The 25373-nt window shown below is 33.5% G+C and overlaps 1 protein-coding gene across 1 annotated transcript in view; it reads right to left on the reverse strand.

The window, feature by feature from the left end:
- Nucleotides 1–25373, reverse strand: part of LOC110468097 (protein eyes shut homolog) — a 386727-nt gene that overhangs the window by 246423 nt on the left and 114931 nt on the right. Inside the window, exons 8-10 of the mRNA XM_085574727.1 lie at nucleotides 13243–13356; nucleotides 10888–11010; nucleotides 183–287 (exon numbers count right to left, since the gene is read on the reverse strand). Coding sequence (XP_085430853.1) covers nucleotides 183–287; nucleotides 10888–11010; nucleotides 13243–13356 — 342 coding nt within the window. The remainder of the gene's footprint in view (nucleotides 1–182; nucleotides 288–10887; nucleotides 11011–13242; nucleotides 13357–25373) is intronic.

Genomic DNA, 25373 nt, shown 5'->3' on the forward strand with positions numbered 1-25373 from the left:
AGCAAATTCTGCTTTCACCCCACCTGCATAATAATTTTAGCATGTGCTTAAGGAATACTCATTCATCCTTCTCTCTTTTCAAGCAAAATAAATTACTACTTAGCTGTGTGCTTATTAAAAAACTCTGTTTCCTTTTGAATACCGCAGAACATTTCTCAACTAAATAACATGTGACTTCTTACCTGGCAAACAGCTACAGTAAAATTCACCAATCAAATCATGGCAATGGCCTCCGTTTTTACAGGGCTTGGAGGAGCATTCATCAATATCCGTGGAACAATTTTTGTCTGACAGAAAAGAAAATGAAACATTAAAAATATAAATCATGCTGGGAAAGTAGAAAAGCTGCTTCACAGTGCAAGTGACAACTGCATAGTTTAACTTTTCCAGGTTGGAAACACTATTTTATTTCAGCTTGACAGTTTTAAAACTAGAGATATTCATAGATATAGCTGAATGTCAAGAAATTAAATATTTTAAAGGAATAAATTTGAACAGCATTTGCAAAAATGTCCTTTGTATATTCTAGCATCAGAACTCATTACCATAATTACTAAAGCTATATGCTACTTTGATAAAACTGTTTTAAAGATTTAATAACCTTAGTAACAATAGCAAGAAAAAGAATTTCTCAAGGTTGCATTCATATTTCCAGATGAATGAAGCCATTTCTCAGATCCAAATAGAAACTCACAAGTTCACTCATCTGTTCCTTCATTTTTCTGCTTTTAAAAAGATTTAATTGAGCTGTAATTCAAATTTATTCAAATCTGAAACAATAACAATATAGTTGAATATACAGAAGATACATAGAGGGGGAAATTTAGAAGACAATGGAATAGGTGGCTTATGAAAACAGTTAACTCTTTGGACATACCAAATAAAATCCAATCTCCCCTTTCTCTGTTGTGCACTACATTAATATAGGGCAATCTCTACCTAGGCTATTATAAATAATACTGACATCTTTCTGAACAAAAATTGATCAAAAATAGATGGGAAAAATAGATGAGACAAATGTTTGCACCAGGAGCTCTCATGAATACCAGAAGTTAAGCCAATGATAGAGAAGGAAAGCTGTAATTATCACTGATGTAAACAAGCAGAACTTTTGTTGGTGTTCTGTGTAGAAATTATGGAAGGTTCCTTGTATCCTTCAAATCAGATATACTAGATGGGTGATGAATTAAAGGATCATGTGGGGTTTCTGGGGTTCCTCTTGGACAAACAGAGCTTGGACACTTATAGGTTCATTGCAACAATAAATGCATGGGTGACAGAGGGTGTCACCTTGAAGTTTTGTCTTTCTTAACATGATGATGTAATTTCAACTAACATGTAAAAATAGAATGTGTGCAAAAATCAAATTGAGTGTGAAGGAGAGAAAGTGAGGAGAAGACAGAGGAAGGGAAGAAAAACAACATTAAGTAAAAGGTTTAAGGGGATGGCAACAGAAGCCCACAGACAAGGATAATTATAGAAACCAGGTAAAACTGACATTTTGTGGAAAATACTGCACAGTCAGATATAATATGCTGTATTTAATGATTAAATACAGATCACAAATCCAGTAGAAACTGTTTAAAGAAACATTAAATTTTTTATAGCTAGTGGATTTTTCTGTTGCTGTTTTGTTTGTTTTTTTTTTGTTTGTTTGTTTTTTTTGTTATTTTTAAATAGCTAAAAGAACTAGCAGAATTCTTAACAGCACAGAACTTGGACCCAAAGGGTATTTAATTACAAACCCATAATTTTTGAAAGGAATCATCATTCAAAAATTTGAAGATATTTGAATGTACTATTGGTAAATTTTCATGCCAAAGCAGAAAAAGTAACTGCAAGTTACTTGATTCAAAGTTAAAGGGGAGAGTACTCTCTGTCTATAAGGAAAGAAATGTGAAAAACTTGGCTGAGAACAGTTAAAATCCATGGAAAGGGAGAGGAGGGATCATAACATAGTAACAAAGGAATTCAGAAGAACTGCAAAGCATGTAGAGATGTTCTAATTTCAAACCTGATAAAGAGTAAACATTTTACCTTAAAAAGTTAATTAAGAGAGCTGCTGCTTGCTATAAGTACACAAGGAGAAACTTTCTTTTTGTGGGAGAAAGACACTGGGTATTAGGAGACCAACATGTAACTTCCTGGTTTTCAAAGCATGAAAAAAGCCCAGCTTACAAAAAAGCAGGTCAAGTTGCTAAGGATAAACTAAAATGTACAACATAAATATGCAGGCATGAAATTGGACCAGCAAAAGCATGTAGCTATTACAGGATGGTCAGGGTAACAAGAAATTGTGCTGTATGCACTTCATATCAAAGAAGGAGAGATGCAGCTTACCATCCAGTAAAGAAGGATGGCTACTGATAATAGTAATCATACAAAATTGTTCAATGCTTCTTCTGCCTCAATCATCACTAAAAAGACCAGCTGTAAAGCAGGTCATTATCATAATTAGGATTTATGACTAAAGGGAAAAACTTCAGTGTTGAATACAGAAGAAAAGCTGTAGAATTGTCAGATCAGTTAAGTAGTCAGATATGCTGGTCTGATGAACTATTCCCTTGGATACTAGTGGACAAAAACTCAATAGTTTTCCCTGTGAACATGTGAAAAATAGGAGCATATTATCAAATGAGTAAAATGTTATGGAAAGCCATATTCATGCATTAGTTATCAGTATTTTTGCTACCAGACTGGATGAATGAATTGCACAGGTTTTAAAAGAAATTTACTGGCCATTCAATTCCACTAAATTGTTTTCAACAGCCTAGATGGTAGGCAGCAAAGTAAGCTTACTGATGTCAACATAAAAAGGTACATTGAAGAACAGGATTAGAAGTCTTCATGAATTTCAACCAATTGAACACAGATTTTGATATAAAAAATGTAATCTGATTAGAAGAGAAGATATGATACAGGAAATCACAAGTAGGAACAAATACCAGAATTTTGTTTTAAAACAAATAAATTGATGGGATACATAAAAAACAAAATATCCAGCAAATCACTCCACTTCTGGAGTGATTAGCATCATATAGTGAGGCGCATTCAAGAAAACTGTGGGCGAAATGAGGGTCCATATGAGCATGTTAGAAATGACAAGCAGCTTGAAAGTATGACCTTTTAAGATGAACAAAATGAAACAGCCTGTAAAACCTAAATAAGGAAAATTTGAATATAAATGTGATGGCAATCATAAAATAAGAAAGTACTCTCACGAAATTCATCAGTTTGCTGTGTTCTTAGTAGACAGGGTGAGAAGTAATGCATTTAAACTGCAGTGAAATATTAGACAATAAGGAAATCCTTGTAATGGTTAGTATAACATCCCACTGTGAAGATTCCCCCCAAGAAAACAAGGAATTGTTGGATTTCTTTAAGAAGAAGAAGAAGATACACAGGTGAGAAAGCAACATAGTATATTACATGTTTTTTGCTTGGATAAGAATGAAACAGATTATATTTAGTATTGTGTTCTAGTGTTGTGATTATATAATTTGCAGGGTATAAATTCTGTTTATTACACTGAAGGAGGTCCAAAGACTTATGTTTGTGCAATGAGTTTGATTGTCTGGTAACTTGCTTTGCCTTATCACAAAGGTCTTAAGTTACTTGGTGTGTGATAGCTGCACTCTGATTTTGGAACCTAGTGCTTCTATCCAAATCTGTGGCTCTATTTCTCCATCAAAACATGTTTCTACATTAGTGGTATAAAAGAGAGGTGAGCCCAAGATTGCAGCAGACAAGAAAAGCAGGATAAAAGTGTTAACACTGGCAGGAAGAGATACACACATTCCTCCTGCACACCATAAATGCACATGGTTGAAATTACAGAGGGACAGATACTAAGGCCTACCCTTCCAAAGAAAGCAGTACTGCTTTTGACACATTCAGTCTGAGTTCACCCCTCAAATCTTTTCATGAGAAAACAGATACCTCATTTCCACTCTCACTTCCTTTCCTACATCTCCTTTCCACAGGGGATCAAGCCCATGCACCAAGTGAAATCTTGTGATAACTTTTGTTTAGCTAAACAGTACATTTCTCAATGTACTGCAGGTCACTTCTGGTCACTGTTAGCAGTTTTCAGATACAAGCACAGAAAAAACATGCAGATTATAGCTACTGAACTGTAGCTGAGCTGTATGTGGGGAAACAACAAAAGCAATTTGAAAAGGACTGCTGAAGACCTCAGCATATGAACACTATTGCAGTGCTGTGAGAAAAAAATCTCAGACGTATTTAAATAAAACAAAAAGCGAACATTGATGTGTAAAATACCTCTGCATAAAATATTGATTAGAGTGTTCCATATTTAAAAATAAATAGGAAGGATGCAAGAAAAGCTACACAATTTATTCAACAACTGAAGAAAGCCTGCTGTTGGCAAAGCCTTAAAGAGCTCCATCTGTTTCATTTAGAAGAAACAAAACCAAAAAGTGACTTGATTACAGTGTGCAAGTATCTTTACAAAGAGAAAATACTTGAGTAGCAAGAGCTTTTTCATTTTGTGTAGAAAAGGTAATGAGATGCAATAGATCAAAGTTGAAGACAAAAATTTAAATAAAATATTTAATATAAACTTCTAAATCTGATGGTGATTACTAGTAGAACAAAATGCCAGTGAAATTCTGGCTTCTTTTCATGCATTCAAATCGGGATTGAATGGTTTTGGATTCATCGTGTGCTTTAATCAAAACTAGAGTAATTAGGCTCAGTACAAGGTGGTTAATGGTCTACATTAACTTCCTTCTGGTACAAAGACCTAATATAGAGCATACAACCAGCAATATATGGATTGTTAGAAGACTTTCAGAATAAATACACTCACCCTGTAGCCCTCTCATTGTCTTCCCTGGAAAAACATCACAACAATTTAGTGAGACAGGTGATAGTAATAGCCCACCCTGAGGCATCCAGGCTCTGTAACATCACTGTCATCATGTGAAATGTGTATGTTCTGTAATTGGAGGTTTTGGAGGTTACTAGGATAACTAGGTGCAAGGTGTTGCTTTATTGTTACCAGAGCAAATAGCCAATTCTATTCCATTTCTTGCCTGGCTACCAATGTGCCAAGGGAAAAAAACATATTTTTATGTAAGTTGTGTAAACAGCTTTAAAATACATATCATTTTGCATATAACACATTTCCCCTCCTGCCTCAAGGCTCCTCAGTAGTTTGCAGTCAACTCACTACCTAAGTGAAGAGAGTCAAGCTGTGGTGTAATCTTCCCACTATCACCACTGCAGCCCTGAGGCCCAGTACACATGGCACTGCCACTTCTAGCCACTGGTCAGGTATCAAGATAAGAGCAAGGGCCTCAGGACTTGTCTAGTGACCAGAATCATGGGATGCTTTGCTTTGGAAATGACCTTACAGATTATCTGGTGCCAACACTCTGTCATGGACACTCTTTTCATGAGACCGAGTGGCATAATGCCCCATCCAAACTGATCCTGAACACTGCTAATGATGGGGCATCCACAGGAAAAAAAAAAAAATGACAAAGAAGAAAGCCAAGGAATAATAAAAAAAGTCAGCAAGTTACTAAATATGGCACCAAATAGACTCCTATTTAGTGTGGTCATACTAAAACTGATAGTGTCATACCTTTTTATAGTATGGCTCAAAGCAAAGGATGTCAAAAAACAAATGTTTCATTGTCTAAAACAGCAACCCAGTGTATACTGGTAAATAGAATTTAGTATCAAAACCTCCAGTATTATGCTAATTGGTATTGCAGAGGTAGTGTTGAATAACAGACTTTTTCCAACATCAATTTTTCAGAAGAGGAACCATACACTATAAAAAAACTAAGCATATTCTAAATATAATAATTCTTATCTAGGATGCCACTCCTGTTTCTCAAATTCATTAACAAAATATCTGTAAGGGATGAAAAATGTGAACTAGGGAGGTTGCTTGGAGGTTGATTTTTTTATGTCAGGGTTTATTCAAAGATTGCTCTGGTCACTACAGAAAATTAAGTCCTAACAGGATTCTTGAGGCAGTTATAACAAAAATTTTGATTGAAACTGTCTTGATATCCATATGTTATTTTTCAGGTGCACTCAGATGTAAAAAGTGGTCCTCACTCTGCTGGCATATTACTGTTAATTGTATGGTGTCATAAATGGCATTAACATAGAAAAAATATGGAGGTAAGGAAAAATTAGCTTGATTTTCCACAGTAACTGAGGAAGACTAAAAATTTCAGCCACATGTTCCAGTGTCTTCTCTGTGTGTTTTAATCACTGTATGAGCTTTTCTAGACATAATTGTTTTTCCTTTTTTTATTTTATAGGAGACTCCTAGCAACTGACAATGCTTTTAAAATTAAAAGTCAATCCTATTCATATAAAATTATTATTTTCCAATTTATCTAAAAGTAATTAAGTATGTAGTTATGCCCAGAAAGATATTAATAGAAGTTCTACATACCTTATGGGATGCATGACAGCTGGAATCACTAGTAAAAAAACCTACCACTATACCTGAAACAATGGGGATAAACTGGAATACAAAAATAATCTCATAACTACTTCAGAAGAGCAAAGATAAATTCCATACAAGCTAATTAAAGTTTTGATTGAAGAATTAACTTATCTTTTTTCAGGTGGTTCCAACTATTATTATTCACCCTCTAATTTAAACCAATCATACTTAGTATTTGCAGATGGAATACTATTGGAGAAATATGCCATTTGATTTCTCACATTAAAAAATTGAGCCACTTTGCTTATTTTAAATTACTGGGAAAAACCAATTGATTTGCTTTTCTTTCATGCAATTCATTAACTTTTATGTATTATTTTATCAAAATTTTTATGTAATGTAATTTGCAGCATGATGAAGCTTAAACATTTTTTCTGCACTCTACTGAGTGCATTTTTTCCCAAATGTTCTAACCTGAATTCCTTCCAAGGAAAGCAGGTACACTTACACATGACATGTCAATAAATATTCTCTAATAGCTCAGAAGTACATAGTGAATACATTTCCATGTATACATAAATACTGTTTATTTTCCAGCATGTTAAATTTGCACACCCTACTGTGGGAAGCCTGCCTTCAACATCCTGTCATTTACAGTGTTTCTGGCAACCAGCAGCCCACCTGCGCTGCTGCAGCTGAGCAGGGGAAAGAAAGTCAGCTCTTCACTTCTCCATGGCCAGCTATGAGTGCTTTGACTAGAGCTCAACAGAGGCATATTGTTTAAATGAACTCAGTCATTAGGGGACGTCACAGAAAAGACCTGGCTTTTGAGCTGCTTTTGTGATGACCATAAGGTCTGATTGATGTGGAACAATTATCTGATACAAAAGATGCAAGCAAGACCGAGTTTCTGTGGCTGACTCTAAGGAAGGGTGAGCACCCATAGATCACAGAATCAATTAGGTTGGAAGAGACCTACAAGATCATCGAGTCTAGACTTTGACCAATCACCATCATGTCAACTTAAACCATAACATTAAGGGCCATGTCCAGTCAATTTCTTGGACATCTCCATTGTTCTTGACTCCACCACTTCCTTGTCATCCCATTCCAATGCTTGACAACCCTTTCCATTAAGAAATTCTTCCCAAGGTTCAACCTGAACTTCTCCTGGTACAGCTGTGTCTTCTTCTCTATCATCAACTGTCTGGGAGAACAGGCCAACCCTCACATTGCTAGAACCTCCTTTTGGGTAGAGGTAGATTTCTCAGGCCTGTTTTTAACTTGTAAATGTTTGGGAAAATACTTTTTCATGATTAACAAGAAAAACAGGACATAGTGATTAAATAATTTTGTTCTGTGCAGTTGTCCTGATAGTAACTACAAGCATCTATGTCAAGCAAAATGTGTCAATAATAGACCAGCTTTTGCATGCTTACTGAAAACAAAATATAGAATAAAACAGGAAAAGAATACACAGGAAAATTTTTGAAAGCCCAGAGAAAGATATTATCTTATGTCTCGTAATGGCTTGAGCTGAACTGCAAGACCTTGCTCATCTTCGTATAATTTTGGTTTTCAAATGTTCAGTGTTGCAGTGCACACTTGCTTAGCCACAATATCTACTACAGGATTCCTAAAGCCCAATAATATGAGACATGATAGAGGAAACTATCCAGACTCAATCTTCAGAAAGTATATTAAAAGGCTTTCATATTTATTTAGCCTCTTCTGTAAGTTTAAGTCAATATGTGCCTGATGGTAGATTCTGACTGTTGATTCATACTATCATAATGGTAAACATTCTCATTAATGAGAAACGGACAAAATTTGGAGGAAGGATAATTTTACACATAGAGGATTCATATGGACCTTTATATAAGTGAGGATGTCAGATTAAGGGTCTCATGAATATCATCTACAACTACAAAATTCAGCGCTATGTGATGAAGTCAAAATTACTTTAAAATCAAGTTTTTTCTACCCAGTATTCACTGGTGTCACCTTACTAGCATAGGGCTCATCCATATCCATGAACAACTTTGAAATTCTTTTATTAATAATAAAATAAATAAATAATTAAAATAATATATTATAACATTTAAAAAAGGAAAAAAGGTTTACTATGGAACAATATAATCCCATCATTTATTAAGATTAAAACCCTGTGATTTCTCATCCAAAACCACTGAATTACAGAGTTCTTTAGTTCAAATTACTTATATTACCAGAGAAAATCCACTCAAATAACAACAATGGTCAGTAATCGCACCTCATAGAACTGCCTCGTCCTTCTCTATCATTGATGAATTCAATACCCTCCCCCTGATGTTTTAATTAGAGGTGTCTTACTGCCTAATGGACTAAAGGTGTCCCACTATTCAATATTAAAATTCCCTACTTCACCTATCTTCAGGTTTAGATGTGTTGAGTGAGATGTTTTCTAATTTTTGAGGCTGGCCAGTTTGACAGACTTGGACTGCCTTTACCTATCTCAACTTCCAGATGTTCTCAAAACCCCTCTAACTGTCAAAACCAAATAAAATACTGTGAGGGAAGTAGGCAGCAGTTTTGCTATTTGTCCATTTGTCCAGTAGCTCTTTACAATGGATAATTCTTGTGGGAGATATCCTGTCTCACAAAAAAAAAAGGCATTACGAAGTGAGATCAACAGCACATTCTTGATGGAAAGTATCTCACACAGGAAATGCAGGAGAAAATTGAGCTTTTTCATATTAGTCTATTATGCAGTCATGTAAACTTCTATGACTTCAATATAAACCTGAAGGTATCCATTAAAATCTACTTATAATTCACTTGTAACTTTTTTATTGTTGTCAGATCCTGAATTCTTCTTGTCTTGGAATGTGCAAGGATGTTACCGGCAAACTCTTTGTATCAGTATGATGCAAATATATCAGAACATAGGACAAAGAGTTCTTCCTATGGAACACATACTCTGTCCCAGGCATCCTTAGTGACACACACACATTAATTTGTAGTTCTGGTTCTATAATGTGGACTCCATCACACCCCAAAATAGTGTTGCTGTATTTTACCCAGTTCAAACTGACTGTTATTGACCTACTGCAGAAAAATTAGACATTTTCCATTTTGATTCTAGCAGTACAAAAGTTTCTTATTTTAAAACTTTTGTATTAATCTTCTTATATCTATAGTAAGAAATACTTTGTAATCACCTCTGCTATTTTCAGAATTGATGCAAAATAGACATACTATGCAAACTCATTATTTTCAAAATTGATGCAAAATAGACATACTATGCAAACTCATGACAGCAAAGCCAGTTACCAAAGCAAAAAGAATAAGATCTTACAGGAAATATATCATATCAGGTTTGTAATGCTGAATAATATAATATGTTTCCATGAAAACTCATAGATGTCGATGGCAATTGCAACTATTATTACTGTCACAGGTTCTAAATGTCTGTATATTGTCTTAGATTCCTCATGTCCTGTCTTCCTACTTTTAACCATTGACAAAATATGAATGAAAAATTTCTAAAGTGAATGTCACTGGTGTTAATACTGACCTGAAATGCTCTATTTACAACTAACTTAATTTTGTCTCTTCATCATTCACTGTTCTACTTGCTTCTTTAACTTTTCATTTCCTGTAATAGATCTCTTCCATTTTTTTTTCCTTTCCTCTCCAGTGGTCCCCACACATTTTGAGTTCTCTGGACAAACCTTTTGAGCTCTCACACATTTTGAGCTCTCTGAACAAACCTGTTTTGCTTTTTATTACAAGTTCCACTAATTGTGTATGATTTCTTAGACTGCCACTGCTTGTTTTCCTGTTACTAGTTATGACTAATGCTGCTCCATTTGCATCTCTGAAATCATCAGCTGAAAGTCAGTGTTCAGTGACTTACACAATTCTTTAGATGGCATATTTTTAGAGGCAGGTTTATTTATTTCCCCATGATTCTGTTAGCTGATTCTGGAAGAAAATAGAGCCTTGAAGACTATCCACAATGCAAGAGCTATTTTCTTAAACCTGTTAAACATGCAAATAATTGTGCAACTTACAAGAATTTATCATAAGGATCTGATGGCATCTTTGTTAAAGAGAACAAAGTGTAATCTTTCTAAAATTGTGTACTTGTTACCATTTCAATTAAGTATGGCTGTGATAAAATCTGAGAAAAATAGCACCAGCTACCTGCTCACCTATTTTTCATAGTTTAGGTGTTTTTGAACAATTTTTTTTCTTCTATGCAAAATACAGTTTTGATTTCTATACACACACTGCTTTCATTTTTATCGTATTAGGAGGGAAATTAAAACAGATTATCAATCGCATAGAACCCTGAGTTGATTTTATTTTTATTAATGCTAAAACACTGAACAAAGTGCAATTAATTTCAGAAAATAAAATTAATAGCTTATTTAACTTCTTTTCCAAGTAAAAAGAAATCTTACCAGTAAATCCTGGAGGACAAGCACAGCTGTAGTCTGCAACCAGGTCTAAACAAGTTGAATTGCTTTTACAGAAGCCATAAGTGCACTCATCAAAGTTGATTTCACAGTTCAGGCCTTCAAATCCTTTGAAATAAAACCAAAGAGCAATGTAATATTCAGCTATATCTGTGTTTTATTTTTCTAAAGCAATGTATTTAGGTCCCTTGTTTTCAATTTACTCTTATAAAAAACGGATCTTGAATCCTAATGGAAAGACCATTCTAAATTTTTTTCTCCTTTATAGGAAAATGCATTTTTTCTGTCAAATATGCTTTAAAAGGAGTCAATAAATGAGAGCACAAATTTAGGATTCAGTAAGTTCATTAAGACTTAAGAACCTATGAATTATGTATCTGCTGCCATTTTGACAACATTACAGATAAAATGAAGCTGGGATTTGGACATCTGCTGTCAAAATAAAAATCAACTTTTAAAGTCTCTCTTAAAGTCAGTTCTCAAATAGTTGCTTGTCTACTTTTTTCTTTATTTGTTTTACAGAACCCCAAAATCATCAAGGTTGCAAGAGGTTTTCCAGATCATCCAGTCTAACTGGCAACCCTGCATCACCACAACCACCCCTGAACCATCTCCCCAAGTGACACATCCAGACACCTCTGTAGCTCTTCCAGAGATGGTGACTTACCTCCCTGGAAAGTTATTCCAGTGTCTAACCACTCTTTCAATGATTTGTTCTTAGCTATTAATATCTAATCTGAGCCTCCACTGATACAATTTAGGCCCATTTCCTCTCATCCTTTCACTAGAGGCATGGCAGGAGAGACAGACCCCACCTCAATAAAACCTCCTTTCAGGCAGTTACAGAGAGCAGTGAGGTTCCCCTGAACCTACTCTTCTCCAGACTAAACAACCCCAGTTTCTTATGTCATAGTGACTTTTGGCAAACTCAGAGGTCCAACAATGTTTTTTTTTGTAGTTTAAATTACTAGAAAATCTCCTCTCTGATATCTGACATTTCATGCTCTTGTAAAGGTATTCTGATTCATGGTCATGCTACAAAATGAGTGTCATTAGTGCTGTCACAGGCCATGGCTGCAGGAAGACCATGACTAATAGTAAGCTATTGGTACCCTCAGTGCAAGCAATATTACTATAATTTCTCAAAGTGACCATGGAACCAATTTCCACTGATCCTTAAGTCGTAAAACTTGAGAATTACCCTTAATTCATTAATAATGCATTAAATAACAGTTCTTATTTGCATTTAAAGTTTAATCAGACCCATGTCTCACAGGTAACATGTAAGCCACAAAATTATCAATGTGGATGCCAAGATTTATTTTTGTATAAACTGGTCAGGCAGGATTAAACAGCAAAATGATCTTTTCCAAGGTTAATTTTCAGCTACCTTCCAATATCTGTTTTGGCTTCTAATTTAAGCTAACTAATGACATAGACCATACTTATGAGAATTATTTGTGGCAATTTCATCTCTTGTGATGAGTTTCTGAAGTTATCACCACTAGGATGCCTGCATTAATATATACAAAACTGAAATATTGTCAGCTATGAAATCAGCTAACATGAGCCCATATTTAGAAAATAGTAGAATTTGAAGTTTGACATTTAAAAAAAATGAAAATACAGAACAGACCAGGTTATAAATTACAGCCTTTTTTTAAAGTAAAAATCCATTTAAAAATATTCATAAGGAACCCATTTGTGAAAGCATTTCAGAAATAACTGTCATTTTAAGTGCTTTAAAAAATTTTAGTTTTTCTTTGACTGAATTTTTACTGAAATCACTATTTTTTTCATACATTACTACTGACAAAGACCAGTGTGCATTTTTAAATAAATAGACCACAAGTGCTGAAAATCATATTATTTTTGGCTGTGAAAGTTCTAATAGATTTTTTAATGATGGCCTATAAAAGTCATTATGACCATTGTAGCTTGCTATGTGCTATGATCAGTGAGAAATATGCATATTATTAATGAAGTTATAAATATTTTTGTAAGCTTAATGATTATATTTTCCATGGAATTCATGTACTGCTCATTTGTGTTTTCTCCACTACTTCAAACTTTGCTAAAACCATTATGTTCTGTCTGAAAAAAGGTAGGATTTAGGAGTATATCTATCTCCATTCTTAATTTGATCTTAACGATCATGGTTATTTGGGTACACATGTTGACTTGGTGGACAAAGATGCCAAGACTTTGGAAAGGAATGAACGAATTTCATAGAAAGGAAATTTTAATGACAACTTGAAGACTGTCAAGATGTTTTGTAAACTGCAGGCAGTTTTGAAAATCATCAAAGATAATAAAAATAAATTATTTTGAACAACTTACCTTCAGGGCAAAAACAATCATAACTGTTGACATCATTCTGACAAACAGCACCATTCAAGCAGGGAGCTGAATCACACTCATTCATTTCTGTTTCACAGTACTGGCCTGAAAAACCTGCAAATGAAGAAAGATAAGATTTGATTTTCTCTGACATTATGTATGCTATTATTATTAAACATGTATTTCAAACGGTGTTATTTAATTAAAACCCAGAGATCTTACCATCCATATTCCCCTGGAAAAGGAAAATTTAAGTCAGAGTTTCTGCATTTTATTTACAAAGAGTGAAATTTTATTCATTTCTTATTCAATATTACAAATGCATCTTTATTGATGGAATAAAGCAATAAATGAAGCAGGAAATGCTTCCAGAATGCAAGAAGACATTCATAGCTGTAAGAAAAGAAGGTAGAGATTTTCAAGTGTTTTTTTTTGTATTAGAGTAATTTTAGTATTTTTTATTATATAATCCCAGAACATTTTGGGTTGGACTGACTTTAAAGTCTAACTAGTCTTAAGCCCTCTGCCAGGGGCACATTCCACTAAACCTTTTCTTAAATTTTGCGACATAAATATGAGAAATAGTGCATCAATTATATTCTATCCATGTTTGCCTTATTATTGTGAAGAGTGAACAAATACAGAGTACAAATATATTGAGGCATAGCAAAGATGTGCTGTGCAAGTCAGGCCTCAGGTCATGTAAATGCACAGTCCAATTATGGTGCATAAGGCTGTTTGGTTTGTTTCTGAAAGACAGAAGGTGTACATCATTAAAACAAAAACCTGAAGACTAATTCAACTTGCATAAATAAAAAGTAGCTCAGTTTTTTCATTTCTTAGAGGTACTTTGAGACACTGTACAGGGCACAGGTGCTGCAGCACCAGCAGTAGGGATTGCAAGGGGGTCCTGTCAGGAGAGGAACACAGGGATAGAAATTGTTTAGTTGATCTACAAAGAAAAAAAAAAGTAATAAATTAGCTTTCATTGTAGGGAAACAGGGCAGAGTTACCCACTTGCCCTTAAGTTATATGTGCTAGATGAAGACAAGGTGAATTGGTATTTTCATAAATAGGATGAAGACAAGGTGAATTGGTATTTTCATAAATAGCAACTAAAGGTGCAAGATTTAATCTGAAGTATGATGAAGAATTATTCTAAGGGGCATATAATGTGAACCAAGACCTATATAGTTTTATTTGTTTTAATGATACTCAATGTCGAAGAAGCTTTGTGGGAGTGGGGGGGGAGTTTAGAAAATTACTGACATCAATAAAATAAGCTCATACTTTATATGCTTGAAATGTAAAATTCAGATAAGAGGAAAATTAGTATAAAAAGCTGTTTTGCATGCAAGTGTATTAAAAAAAAATTGCAGGAAACACTCCTTTTGCCAGTAGTTGAGAGCATTATGACCTCTATAAAAACAAAAGTGGTTAATCATAGCTTGCAACCTACTTCAATTTATTTGTTACAGATTTTTTTTTTTAAGTTTTAACAAGTTAGAATAATTCTCTAGAAATGGGGTTCTTTTGAAATTCTTAGCTTCTAGCACCTATTACTGAGAACTAGATATCTAGCTAGAAATTAATTGAGATTGGAAACCTGACTATCTGAAATCTAGTCTAAATAAGGTTTGTTGGGTTGGTTTTGTTTTTGTTTTTTCATTATAAGGACAGAAAATTAACAAGTACAGAAGGACAGAGAACAGCACTTCATTCTTAAAAAAGGAAAAAGAAAACTTTTTCAAGCTGTTTTTTTTTTAGCCATTATGCCTATTCATAAATTATTTTTGAAAGCAATACCTTGTAGAGTGCTTCTTAAAGGAGCTACTGGGAAGCATATTAAGTCATTTTTGAAATAAATACTTAGCATTATTATAGGTCTTGCTGATAGTGTTAAAATGTTTTAGGAACTACTGCTGCCACTTCATGATCAGAAAAATGCCCACATTTTGATCCTACCATGTGAAGCAGGATGAAATGTGAGCAGTGACTCAAGAGCTGCCAGCGCTCAGCACGTCTGGCAGTGATGCTGCAACAACTCCCTGTGACGAGCTGTGACCGGGTCACCCTTTCTCGGGAGCAATGGAAATATCCAGCGGTTGCACCTGGCATTCTGGTGATTTCTGTTACAGCAGGACTAGCAGTCAAGGGCAAATATCACAGGGGCAAATACAGAGCTGCAGGTATCAGAAGCTAATTTATAAAGTTTTTCATTACACAGTTTATTTCATTGATGTTTTATAAATTTATGGATTGGAATGGAAGAAATTAAAGGCATAAATAGAATCTGATTTTAATAGAATTTGGTGCATATGGTGTGAATTATCCACTCTGAAAAAGCTGAAAGGAAAATATATTGATAGAATTTTATTTCTTCTTGTCACATATTCAGCATAAAATGTCCTACGGACAGAAAATAATTTAAATGTTGTTTGTATTTTTCCTAAATTGTTTCTGTTGAGGTTGATTTATTAATATAATAAATATAATAAATATGATAAATATAATAAATATGATAAATATGATAAATATAATAAATATGATAAAATATAATAAATATAATAAAATAAATATTATAAATAAAATAAAATAAAAATATAATATAATATAATATAATATAATATAATATAATATAATATAATATAATATAATATACTTTGATTATATTTTTTTCTTGCTGATCAATATACCAACAAATGTCACGTTTTTCACAAAGATCAAATAACTCACTTGACAGGCCGAAAGAACATGAGGGAAAAAAGGCTTAATTTGTGTTATTTTTAAATCAAGAATGAGTTGAGGAATACTTTTAGCTACATTATAATCCATGTATTCATACTTAATTACTTGTGATATAATAATATTCAATTAGACAACAAAAATAAAAGAAATTAGTAAAAATATTTTTGCATTTTTAATATGATACAAGTAAATAAGTTCCATAAATTCGAAAATATGAAAATAAATTTCACTGTATGTGTGCTCCAAATCTTTGTGCTCTACCCTCTTATCTCATAAGATGACTTTGACAGAGCCAACACAGTGCTCTATGAACCAGGAAAAAATTCCATTCCTTCATCCATTTAGCTCCTCTCTCCATTAGCCAATAATGAATTATATCAGAGAGATGCCTACTCCTGAATAAATATTTCCATACAGTCAAATGAAAAGGCATGTGTCCCATATATAAGTTCTTTCAAATAGTTGAGAAAACATTTATGGGAATCTTTTATGAAAAAATGTATTGATATTATTTGTGGTTTAATCTAGAGTGCCCCTTAAAAATAATATAAAATTCTATTATATACATATAATATTCATGTGTAGAACATTACTATATTATTCTATAGAGTACTGTACTTTATCATATCATATCACAAATAATTTGAAGTTTATCATAAGTAATAGTGGGTTTATATTAGCATAAAAAGAAGGTAAACAAATTATGCTCTCCAAAAATATTTTGTTATTGCCTTCACTGAGTGGCAAATAGTTATCATCAGAGCACATAATAGATGATGCAGCTGTTACACAACTTTCCCTACACTGAAAATGCTAATACAACTGAAAGATGAATTAGAAGTATTAAATTATCTTGCTTCAATTATTGCAAGGAAGAAATTCATAACTCAGAGTTTCTGGGGTCAGAACTGGAAAAACATAATTTTTTACTAAGGATATAATTTCATTATTTTTTGTCAACACTCACACTGCAGTAAATACTTTCAGCTCTCAAGCTTTATAACTCTTTATTTGGACTTTCTCCTCAGATGAGGACAAGATCTTTATTTCCACTGGCACTTATCATAGTTTCCGTTTCTAATATAATTGTAAGATAAAACATAAACACTGAAGAAAAGTAAAAAGATTTACTGTGAAGTAATTTTGTGAAAACAACACTGTTTGTAGGACTCTTTTACATATATGAAGTTGTTTCAAAAATAATTTTCATAGAGTTGTAGATATTTTCTTAAAATAGATATGCAGTTATCTGAATCATAAGCATATTTTGTATGTAAAAGCCTCAATGTTATTTTCTTTCCTGTAGCCTAAAATTAAGGAATAAATCATATATAAGGAAAAATATTTTCTGTGTGTCATAAATAACTCTAGAAACTCTAGGTCAAATCTAAAAAAAATCATTTGTTATAATAGAAATATGAAATAAATATAAGTTCTAATATTTGATACCTGAGAATGATTCCACATTCTGATTCTTAGCAGAAAGTTCTCAATGAAAGAAAAGGGAATCTGGATTACGAATATGTCAGAAAAGTGGGACACATCCTCCCCCTTAAATCTACTAGATCTAATCCTTATTCATTAATGGCAAGAAATCTTGCAATTAAATTCTATTTTTAATAATACACGTGTTTGTAAAAATGAAACAACATATGTCTAGCTTTTGTATGGATCTATTAGCTTCTACTAAATTTTACCAATACAAATGTGGTCTAGGATCATCTAGGGGTTTGAGTGCACTCTACCTCCAAGTAATAATTTTACATAGTGGTAAGACTCCTAGACATTTTTCAAGGATGAAAGCATAAAACTGAAAAATATTTTATGTTGCAATCTTTAAAGTCTCAACTCTTAAAAAGTCAAGTTAAGCCAGTTACTAAGGTAGATTATATGTGAAACTCTTGCACACAGGTTATGCATTGAAAAATAAGGCACGTTGGAAAACTGAACTATCTACACCTCAAGTAATGATGTGTGAACTCTGCTTGTTGAGATCACATTTTTTTTATGTCTTTGTTCCAAAGGAAGATCATTACTTTATTAAAAACCTTCTCAGAGGTTAAACAGCAGCACAGTCCCTAGAGATGGTTGGATTTTTGGCAGACAAATGCCACAGAATTTTCTATTTCAATTGCAAAATTGAAATAGAAAACAAAACAAAACAATAGAAAGGGTCTCATTAGAGAAAAGCATTGCTTTTTCAAAAATATGTAAGAGAGATGTGTCTTACAGTGAGAACCTTTTGGACCAGCTTCCCAAGGGACACAGTAGTTTCACCATCACTGGAGGTTTTCAAGAGGCAGTTGGACAGGGTGCTAGATACTCTCCCCTAGGCTCCCTTTCTAATCAAAGGTTGGACAAAGTGAACTCCTGAGGTCCCCTTCCAGCTGGGTTGTTCTATGGTTCTATAACAAAATCCAAAGCCTGCAAAACAGACTGGTAAAACGACCAGGGAAATAGAAAGCCTGTCACAGAACAGAGGACTCAGAAATTCTAGTTTGTCTGGTGTAGTGAAATGTAGGCTGAAAGGAGACATGAGGGTTTCTATTAGCTTTGTCAAAGAGAAAAATTGCCAAAAAATGTGAACAACTGTTTACGTTAAAGACTAAGTATCACAGGTAAAAAGTGACATTGCCACAAACAAATTTAAATTACCTAGTAGAAAACTTTATCAACAAAGAGATTCTACCAGTACACACATTCATGAGAGGTTATTCTAGAAGTACTCATCATTCTCATGAGCTTCTCAAATTTGCATATATGAATTGTGATAGCATTTAAAATTAAAGGGAGGTTATAAAATTCCTTACAAAACAATTTTCATAAGATATCATGCTAGCTTTGTATTAAGAACACATGTTAGTAGCCCAAATGTGATTTTAAAAAATTGTCAAAAAATTAAGATTACATTTATAATTGAACTATCACTACACCCAATATTATTGTCAATAAAGTCTCCCCAGTTGCTATAATCCAGCAAAAAGCAGAGAAAGAAGTTATTACCACTTAATCTAAAATCTTAAATAATCCTCTAAACAGAAGACACACTAAGTATTCTGGAGTTTAGCTGACATGTAGGGGTATTGGAGTACATGTATAGAAACAACATAATATAAGCAAAAATAAATAGTTCAACTTCAGATAATAGTGCATTTACACAGAGAGGAACAGAGATGGTACAGGAAATCACACTAGCAACATTAATTCTTGCCTTTCCACATATTGAAATCTTAATTGCTCTTTTAATATGGTTTGTGGTTATATGCATACTAGGTGGATTCAAGTATTAAGAAGGAAAAAATAGTCATGCAAGAGATATAATATAGCAAACTGTTATGCTTTTATGAAATTCCACTGACCTAGATTAATCTAGGAGAGTTAAAGAACAAATCTCATCTACCAGATGGTTCAGTGTTCTAAATCTGCATATAGATGATTTGTTTTACATCTGGCCATTAAAGGTTAGGCCATTACTATTTCCATGGGGTGAAGAAGAGAAGGGGGATATCCATAATTTATTTATCTTGTCTCTTGTAAACCACCCTGCATCTATAACAGGCTTTCATCTAATATTCTTATTTTTTTAGCCTTCAGTAGTCTGAACTTAATATAAAAAAAAAAAAAAAGGCAGAAAATTTCAGAACAAAGAGAGAACAGCCACATTAAAATTATCTTGTACAAGTGTCAGAATTATTTGTACAGGAGATAAAGCTTTCTTGACAGCCAGTGGAAGACTGCGGAACAAATTTCAATAGGATTTAAGAACAAATATATAGCAGAGAGTACAGCTATTCCATTATTTAAAAAACCAAAACAACAACACACTTGTTTGATTTGTCTTTGCAGAGAAAAATTAAGACAGACTTGAAGGTGGGTGATGCTAGTAACACAAAACATACAAAACATAGTGGGCCTGAATAGAAAACCTCTGTCCTCTGACAGGATGATTGTATAAAAAACTGTGCAAGCCGAGGCTTGCTGATTTTCCTAATGCTACAGCAGGAGATATCCCAAGCTTTTCTTTCAATCTATTCTAATTTTCTAATGCCGCATGGAATTTTTGTTTAAAGATAAAAAGCATTGGAGTGTTTTTTTTTTCCATCCCTGTAAAAAAAACTTCCCTCATTTTCCCCCCTTTTTTTTCTCTTTAACCATTAGTATCTGTCTTTTTGAGCGGATGTCATTACAGCAGACAAATTTGTAAAGCTACATCAAAACCAAGGGCAAAGGAACAGCATCTGGATACCTCCCACAGATAAAAAGCTGCCATGACAGGACAAAGAGCTCTATTCCAAGATGCTAAACATACCTGCTATCACAGGTAGTACAGGGACAGCTATTGTTTCATTTATATCTCTAGGCCTGAGGAATCTCTGCTTACATTTGAGATTTTCAGGACTAACAGCTCAAGTGAAAAGAATAGCAATATTTATAGCTTAACTATGTGGAAAAATTATGAATTTGTGGAAGCAGTTTTAAGAAAGTACAACAAATTTTTATATAGTCAAAATTTGCCTTGGTGAAAATGCATTAGAGGCAATATAAAAGGATTTAAGATGTTTTTACTTGTCATTCTTTCATTTGGGTTTCTGCTTTTCCTTCATATAGGGGTTATTCTTGTGTTGTTTTTTTTTTGTAGAGATGTCTTACTCTATTTTTCTAACAGCTTTTAAACTGACATCAATACAAAATATTATTGATCAATTCACTGTAAAAGAAATGGAAAGGAGAAATGGTATTATAAATAATAATAGTACATCTTGACTCTAATAACCAGATGGGCATTTTTCTATCAAAGAGACTAACATTCTCATGCAAGAAACTGTGACATTCTCATTGCCCAGTAGATGCACAACACGGATGTAATTTTTCCCAGATAAGTATCTCGGGGGACATAGAGCATTGTTAATTTATTTTAAATAATTCAGCAGTCCATGAACAAATTCACATATCCTTAGATTCCTAAGTCTATTAAAATTTGCTGTCCTTATAAGCAAACTATCCAGGTCATAATTTTTACACTAGTAAAAACCCAAACAGAAGTTTAGAAATAATCTGAAGATTAACCTTAAATCTAAGTGACAAATAGATCATAGCATTTAGGCTTGAACTAAGTTGAATGTTAATTTTTGCCTCTTGCTGGCAAATTCTGCATAAATTCTACCATGTAAAGAAATAACGGAATCTCCCTAATTTTCCATAATTTATAGAGGCAAAGTTGCTGAATATGAATCCCAGTGAAACTGGTTGGATTGACACCCCTAAAATTTGATAACCATTCATCAAAATAGAAATCCTTAGTGTGACTATCAGAGGGGAAAAAGAAAGCTTAAATCATAAATGCTAGCAGACAGCAGATAATTGGGGATTTGGGTGTGTGCAAACATCTCAAGCAGAAGTCTGCAAATTTTATCTTCACTCATTGTGTGGCCTTATTGTAAACTTTGATAATACCATGACCAAATAAAGGCTGCATGTTTTGAATCCAGTAAAAATGCCATGAGAGCATCATCCATTTAATAATATGTTGAGACTGAGAGAACTGGGAATGGGAGGGGAGGGCAGTCCAAGCTTTCAGAGGGAGTTGGTGCTGAACAACAGTAGCTCCTGCAAACATGAAGTGGTGTTGAAGAGAAGAGGGGTGGTGACAAAGAAGTTGAAGATCTTGACTGGAAGAAAGGTGCTGGAAGTGTGGCAGAAGCCTGGAGATCAGAGAGATATGTGGGAAAAAGAAATCCAGGGTATGCACAGGGACTGTGGCTGGTAATGCTCCAGAATGATAACTTTGAGCAACAGCTCAACATGAAGCAGTATGTCTTTCTGCCTGAGCTTCCCACAAAATCAAACCAATGCAGACATAGCACTGAAAGGGTGGGTATAAGTGGAATAACCAACTACAGTAAGAGCTCTTATCTGGATTGTTCTTAAAGAAACTTCACTATCCAGATTGATTGTGGACAGTCATTTGCATTGTTTCCCATGACTATGGCACCAAACATGTAATTTTGGATTGGCACCAAACATGTAATTTTGAATTTCTTTGACCGGGAGAGTTGCTTTACTTACAATGGCAAAGGAGCATACTGGATAATACACTTATCTTTAGCACTCTTAGATGTGTCATTAATATACCAAATATATTTTGTTTCCTAAGTACTCAAAGATAATCCAGCTCATTATCATACCTTTCTGGTAGAGAAAGATGCTGCTTTCTAGTTGCATGATTAAAATGGGAGCTTTTATTAAATAAAAAAAGATTTGACCTTAGAGCCAAAGGAATTGAACCAGTGTGATTTCTTCTCTTACAGAAGCAGGATAATAAATTCCTCTTCAATCTAGGATTTCTGTGAACTGGTGTGCCACTATGGTCAGGATAAGAAGAAAAAAAATTGGAAAATTAATACCAAAAAAATTTTAAAAATTAAGTGTCCTCTGAGGGGAGTAGCAGAGCTGTATTTAATACGAGAAATTAAATAATCATAAGTAAAAAATTCTTCTTTAGAGCATATTTTAAATGGCTTGAAAATTAGGGCAAGCTAAAGTAAAATTTAAAAAAAAAATTGCTGCAAAATTCAGTACTGGGGTTGTAAAATGTTGGTATGATCAATTTGAGACAGCTAAACAAGCAAAGAAAATGGTTAATTGCTACAATCCCTTACTATTGAAAAATGTTTTCCCCTCCCATATAAATAAATGAGTAATCTGGTTTTACACAGCCGTTGAGTATGGGCAATGAAGTCGTTATTTTTCACAGCACTCAAGATGTACTGTCACCATTTCCTGAAACAGAGGATTTTAACAATGATGTGACAGCTTAATGCAAGACCATGGAGACCAACCGCTTTCAGTGCTGTTACAAGGTGAGATAACCATGACAAAATGATTTCTGTATGTGTCTATAGGGAGCCCATTATGAGTCTATCATTCTGGCACTACAGTGTGAAATTATGATGAGGAAAAAAAGAAGTCATTCAAATTTGTACTGCATGACAATGATGCTCCAGCATGACTTAATGATATATAGCAACTGAAATTCAAGCCTTTTTCTTCACTGTAGACTGAATAAAACTACTTAATGGCAAAGTTTTTATTTACATCAAGTGCAAGATAACTGGATATAAAATAAATTATTAGAATTACTTTCTGTTAATCTCTACTAAGTGTAAAAATTCTGGTTTTAGGCTGAACCTAGATGTTTCTTTGTAAATTCACACACAACAGAAATTCACCTTGTACAGATAAAATACACAAACAGACCCACATAACAAGAAATCAATTATTTCTGTACCCATAATCTAGAAATTAAAAGTATATTCTCCTCATTTACTCAAATTTCCATTTGCTTTCTCAAATCCAATTATTCTTACACATTTCCAACTTATAATTTTAAGCTTGCTCTTTCAGGTATACTAATATATCTATTTGAGTATATATTTTCTAATATCTCATTATATGCCCTTTTTCATCAGTGATTTTCTTTAAAGAAACATTAATTCCTTAATCGAAGACTATTTTCTTTTTTCTCACAAATGCATGAATTATTCTAAGTATATTTAGTTAACATTATAGGTAGTTTTTTAATAGAGATATCTTTCTAGGACATTCAATTAAAAATGTGCTACATGCTACTTCTAAATTGTGAATTTTCTTTATCACTCCTCTGTCCTTCTCCATTTTTCTAGAGTGCATTCTAAATTTCACTGTTTTGCATAATTCATATTTGGTCAATTTTTTTTCCTGTTGTCTTCTCTTTAGTGAAATACTAGCCTGAATGTCCTTATTTACTGAACAAAAATGAAGCAAACGGTGAGAAGTCTGTCTGTTCAAGATCAATTTACACAGCATGAAAGCCTAATTTACCTGTGTTTCCTATCTCTTGTGCCAGGTAACAAAGTAACTTTCTGACATTGTCTGCAAGGATTCTTGTTTCCGCAATAGGTATGGGAATATGGCAGAAAGCACTAGAGTTTGAAAAGCCAATACTTCTGAGTTTTCTTGGCTATGTGGCTAGAAATTTTTCATTTAAAAAATGAGCCTAATGCTGGTAAAACCATCAAACAAGTGTTGTCTAAAATGCAAGCACTCAAGTACAATCATATCCCTCAGGTATCCTTAACAATGTGACTTGTTCAGCCTTTGGAGGGACCTGCTTTGAAAGTTAAATTTAATTCCATTTTCCAATATATGTTATATTTTATTATTGAAACTACCTAGTTGTAAAGCATGACATAGTAAATTAAGAAGGAAAGCAAAATAAATAGTTCTCTGTTAGAGTACCAGGGAGAAAAGGATGGCTTGAATGTTAATGTAAATGTTAAGATTTGAGATGTGATGGATGAAACTTAGCATATTATTGTCCACACACACCCTACAACTAACTTTAAGTTTAGCATTCTATGTGAATTTGTAAAAAAATATATAGACTCCAAAATGCAAACAAAAACTTCTTCAAATTGTAACTGGTTTTGGCCTATCCCAACTGAACATGGATTTCTAGAAGTTGCTTAAAGATTTCTGAACATATCCTATACAGGTTTTGAATATGAGCACACTAATAATATGCTTCAATTTAAAAATTAAAAGTAGGTTGAAGCTCATAACAGATCGTAGAAAGACAGTATGTATTTCTTCACAGAAACGTTGTGGGAATTAGCTAATTTCAGAAGCACCATAAGTCACAGAACACGTAGCTGTCAGGAACTACTGAAGTCATTGCATCAGTCATCACTTCTTTTCTCACTCCTGAAAGCTTCTGACTGTGAAAAAAATGCTTTCTTTGGAAAAGTTAACATTTTCTTCATATTTCCTTCAGAAGTATTTTCAGTACCCTGTCATGAAATTAGCACTCATGACAAAAAAATCAATTCCAGGGAGAAGGGAGGACAGCACAATTTAAAGGTCAATAGGCTGGCTAAAATCTTAGTTATAGCAACAGCAGAGAACTTATTAGATAAAATGGTGTGTGTTACAGATAATGACTGAAGGTATTTAATGCTTATAAAAGAACCTGACACAGAAGAAATCTTAAATGTAATTAATAAAGTATTTTAGTATGTGATCTGTGGTGTTATTTTCAGTAAAATGTGTTAATTATCCCCATCCTACTTTGTGAGGGGGAAATCAGCTGTTTAAATGCAATTAGCAGTCAGTGGAAAACAGGCACTTATGACCTTAAGGTGCTTTGGGAACTAGCACCTTGAAGACTGAAAAATTAGAAGATTTGATTTTTGTCTTTTTGATAAAGTAAATTCACGTGGTTAGATGTAGCAGTAAGACCATAGAAAAAAAAAAAAGCAAGGATTAGCTACCAAGGAACTAATGTCTATTATCCACATGCTTTTAAAAAAAATATTTTGAGAATTATCACTATGGTTTATTTTAAA

The sequence above is a fragment of the Lonchura striata genome, chromosome 3 (assembly GCF_050655825.1).
Source record: "Lonchura striata isolate lonStrDom1 chromosome 3, ASM5065582v1, whole genome shotgun sequence".
Lineage (NCBI taxonomy): Eukaryota > Metazoa > Chordata > Aves > Passeriformes > Estrildidae > Lonchura > Lonchura striata.